General features: G+C 36.7%; 1 protein-coding gene across 1 annotated transcript; it reads left to right on the plus strand.

The window, feature by feature from the left end:
* The first annotated feature begins 128 nt into the window (after positions 1-128).
* LOC105307074 (olfactory receptor 5F1-like) lies at positions 129-1,064 on the plus strand. Its single transcript, XM_023524572.1, has one exon. The coding sequence runs from the start codon at positions 129-131 to the stop codon at positions 1,062-1,064; it is 936 nt and encodes a 311-aa protein (XP_023380340.1).
* Positions 1,065-4,972: the final 3,908 nt, after the last annotated feature.

Raw genomic sequence — 4,972 nt, forward strand, 5'->3', positions numbered from 1 at the left:
CTATATTATCCTAGGTTGTTTTTTCCCTTGTGTGAATATCGTCATCAACAGTTTTAGGATTTCCTCTGAACACTGGAGAGAGACATATCTACACCTAATGCAAGTGTAAAAGACTCTATTTGTAAGAAATGACTAGAACAAATTATACTTTGGTGACTGAGTTTATACTGTTGGGATTGGCAGACACGCTGGAGCTACAGATCACCCTCTTTTTGCTGTTTTTCATGGTATACACACTTACGGTGTGGGGGAATGTTGGCATGATCCTCTTAATCAGTGCTGATTCCCGACTTCATACACCCATGTACTTCTTCCTGGCCAATCTGTCCTTTGTAGATGTTTGTTATTCCTCCACCATCACCCCAAAGATGCTGGTGGATTTACTGTCAGAGAAGAAAACCATCTCCTTCGCTGGTTGCTTTGTGCAGTTGTACTTCTTCCTTGCATTGGCCACTACTGAGTGCATCTTGTTTGGGTTAATGGCCTACGACCGTTACGTGGCCATATGCAACCCTCTGCTTTACCCCTTGCTCATGTCTAGGACCATTTGCTTTAAAATGGCCACAGGAGCTTTTACAGCAGGGCTGTTGAACTCCATCGTTCACACAAGTTGTGTAAGTAGCTTGCCATTCTGTAACTCCAATGTCATCCACCACTTCTTCTGTGACAGCCCTCCACTTTTTAAGCTCTCATGTTCTGATACATGGCTGAGTGAAAGCACCATTTCCACTTTTGCAGGTGTGAATATGATCGGGGCTCTGCTGGTCATCCTCACCTCCTACTCCTACATTCTCTTCTCCATCTTTCGCATGCGTTCAGGGGAGGGGAGGCGCAAAGCGTTTTCGACGTGTGCCTCTCACCTGACAGCTATAACTCTGTTCTATTCCACTGCCATCTATACTTATCTGAGACCCAGTTCCAGCTACTCTCTAAGTCAGGACAAAGTGGCTTCTGTGTTCTACACAGTGGTGATCCCCATGTTAAATCCTCTGATCTACAGCCTCAGGAATAAAGAAGTAAAGGCGGCTTTCTGGAATGTAATTACTAAGAAAAGAATTCTTTAATTTCTGTGATTCTTTCATTAATTTTCTGAACTAAACAGAGTATTTAATGAACTTTCAAAGGCTGGTAAAAGCTAATGGATTTTTATTAGAATATTTTCTAAGTAATCATCTTCTATAATATTTAAGTATATATACCTGATTTGAATATAAGGTAAATTAACAAACAGATATGAGATGATAAGACCTTCATCTCATCATTTTCTACCCTCAGTAGGTCCTAAGAAATGAGGCTTATTTGTAGTAAATCTTACCTAGGGAAAGGTAGTTATTGAATATTTAGAGACAAAAGTCACAATGTCACATAAAACTCACCATTAAAATATATATAATTATCCACGTACTTTATTCTGTGAATTATTTTTAGTGTTATAAATTTTGAAGATTGTTACATATCACATTTATTAAAAAATTCTTTAAACTTGAAGTATATTTCCATTATAATTTATGTATTATGTCTTGGGAGGACACTTAAATCAAACTTCAGAACTATAGTTTTAATTGCAACTTTGTTCAAAGTGTGCTACCACGAAAACTGCCGTCTGATTAGAATGCGCGAGTTACAGCTCTCATGTTCTCTTCTCAAAAATCCCCAGCCTTTCTCTTGCTTTCTCTCTCGTGGAACTGGCATATGCACACAAACTACATACATATGCATTTAGCTACGGCACAGTGTTTAGTTAGGGCATTGCTCCGCAACAGATAAATCAATGTTCTGTGCATGAATCTAAGACATATTCTGTTTTTAATTTTTCTTTTTCGATTAGAATTGACATTCAATATAATTACTTACTCTCGGAATATGAATGGCTGGAGCCCATGAATGAAACTTAAACACAGACACACGTACACACACAATGTTCTTTCACTTCATATTAATTCCATTCATATCAGGCAGTCAATACTGCTTGGCTATTTCTACTACAATTAATTAGTTGCAGACATATAGTATAATATTAGACATTTAAATAATTTACAAAGTGAACTCCTCAGTAGTCTAGTACCAACATCATTCAATTTGTGGTTACTATAATATTGTTGACTATTATTCCTATGCTGTACTTTAGAACCCCATGACTACTCTGTAACTACCAATCTGTACCTCCTAATCCCATTATTGTTTTTACCCAGCTTCCAAACCCTATCTGGCAACCTCCAAAATGTTCTCTGTATCCAGGAGTCTGTTTTCATTTTGTTTGTTTATTTTGTGATTTAGATTCCACATGACACATATTCTTTGCAATGGATTTCTGCTCATGGAAATCTCCTATCGATTGCCAATAAAAATCAATTACATTAAATATTAAAGCAAAGTGAGTGAAAAGGTACAAAATTATAATTAGAAAATCACTGAGTTGTAGGGATGTAATGTACACCATGGTGACTATAGTTAACCTACCATATTGCATTTTCAAAGTTTATAAAAGAGAAGATTGTAAAACTCATCATGAGAGGAAAAAAATGTTAGTATGGATAGGGATGGAGGATAGCTAGACTTACTGTGGTGATCATGTCACAATATATACAAATACTGAATCATTATCTTTTACACCTGAAACTTATATAATGTTATATGTCAATTATACCTCAGTTACAAAAAAAAAATGGAAAGGATATTTAAGCATAACGAATATGGAGGTAGACGGGGACTTGTTTTAGCAGAACTGTGGAGGAGGCTGAGTGGAGTCAGGCTTGCTAAAGAAACAGCCATACTTGTCATTTGTTGAGGAATGACCCTCACGATGCTTCCCTTGGTCTTGTTGCTGAAGTCGCACCTGATTGAAGAAGTAATGTACATGTCATCTGAGATGCGGCATAGCGGTCATTATGACCTATCACAAACAGGTCATCTGCTGGACCTTTCCATACCCACAATGCTCTGTGTAGGTGACTTAGGCCCGATGGATGTTCGTGAAAGTATCGGTGGTGTCTGAGCACCCGTGGGCCATGCTCTCAGCCCACAGGTCCACAGAGGTTACCTGGCCCTAGAGGCCTATGGTAGAACGGCCAGTCTATTCTCAGATGTCTCGCTCTTTCCCTGCGTAGCCTGCCGGCTTCTTATGCCTCAGCTGGTGACTCTTGGCGGCATGCTTTCCGCTTTTCCTTTCCTGAGTATTTAATGAAACCGTAGGTGAAAATAAGATCTTTTACTAGTAAACACTAATACTATATTTCTTCCACTCAATGCTTTAATTTGCAGTAAAACAGAAATAGAAAAAATGTGTGGTAGATGAATCCAGTAATTCTGAGATTTGGAGTGTTAGACACTTCATAATTTGAGCCATGTTCTCTGCTCTCGAGTTCAGCTCTGTTACATTTAATTATTATCATGTACAAGGTCCATAAAGGTTTTCAAGTTTGGGAGCTATTATAACTAATGATTTTGCTAATTTTTAATAAAGATAGGCTTCTTATATAAATTTTTATTATTTTGTAAAATCATTATTTATAAATATATTTTAATTATTATATTTTCTTGCTTGTTGTTCAGTGCATTTGTGTGAAAATGTTCCAATATTTCTTTTCTGCATTCTTTAACTCAAAGGAAATTTAAATTGTAAAAGCGAAGGGACCTCTAATTTTTATATTGACTATGGTTTTATCGTTCTTTTCTTTTTAGATATAACAATATTTATTAAACCCTCCCTTACAAGCGTACTTTCTTTTCTTTTGCTATACTCTCTATTGCTTTTTGTCTTCCATTGTTTTGTCTTTTGTTTCACTTGGATGTTTAATGTTTCCACACTCCCTAAATATACAGATATCAATCAATGTGTTGCTTTCTTTCAATGGCTTTGAGTGATTTATTTATTAAAATTTTGAAGGAAGTTTGAAATATATGCTTTTAGGTTGTGTTTTAGTCAATATTTTCATCAGTGGGACCAAACAGAGAATAACCACAAAACCAGTGACTGTCACTCAGTTAAAAAAATAAACCCACAAGATGGAAGGAGTGAAAGAATCAATATTTAAGAGACACATAGATCCAGATAAATAACCAAAAATATAATGGTATTAATAGATGGAGTCTTGCATTAAATATTTTCATATGTGGTAGTGTGCAGGAAAGGGTTAACTCAATTGGCCATGGCTGCCCAAATTCTACATTTTCCAATGTTCAGGATTAAACCTCGACTGGCACATGAGAGAAAACCTCTGAAACCTTGGCATACCGTGCCTGATAAGGGCATCATTGTATCCTGAGGGCCAGACCAAACATGTTATGCTAATGATGTGATTCATGGTGAATGCCTGTTTTTGTATACATGGGACTTTGGGCAAGGTAGTTCGTTTGAACTCTGGGGTTTGGAGACTAAGTAACTATGGACAGTTATGTTGTGTCTCCATGTCTGTGTACTGACTCCCAATAAAACCCTCCACACCAAATCTGCGATAGGCATTTCCAGTTGAGGACACTTCACACGAGTTATCAGATCACATTGCTTGGACGTTAAGTGCTGTCTGCATGATCGATGTTGCAATGCAACTAAATTTTGGATTAAATTTTGATTTTATATTTAGCAATTCAGACAAACTGTTGCTAATTCTCATAATTTGTCATTTCATACCTTTACATGTGTGTATTCCTTATATACATACATTTTTAATTTCATTTTGTTTTTATTTTTCTTTCTTTTGGTACCTGCTCCCTTCAATGAATTTTTACCAGCAATTGGCTACATTAGACATCATTGTCTTTTACATAATCGTAAAGTGAATATCACTAACCTTCTTTGTATTACCTTTGACCAAGAGATGTCAATTTAACCTTAAATACTAATTGAAATGATGTTTTAGTTTACAGCATGCCACCCTAAACTTGCTGGATCTCATCTATCTCAGAAGCTAAGCTGGGTGGGGCCTGGTTAGTACTTGGATGGGAGACCACCCAGGAAGACCAGATGCTGTAG

Source organism: Pteropus vampyrus, unplaced genomic scaffold (assembly GCF_000151845.1).
Source record: "Pteropus vampyrus isolate Shadow unplaced genomic scaffold, Pvam_2.0 Scaffold474, whole genome shotgun sequence".
NCBI classification, from domain to species: domain Eukaryota; kingdom Metazoa; phylum Chordata; class Mammalia; order Chiroptera; family Pteropodidae; genus Pteropus; species Pteropus vampyrus.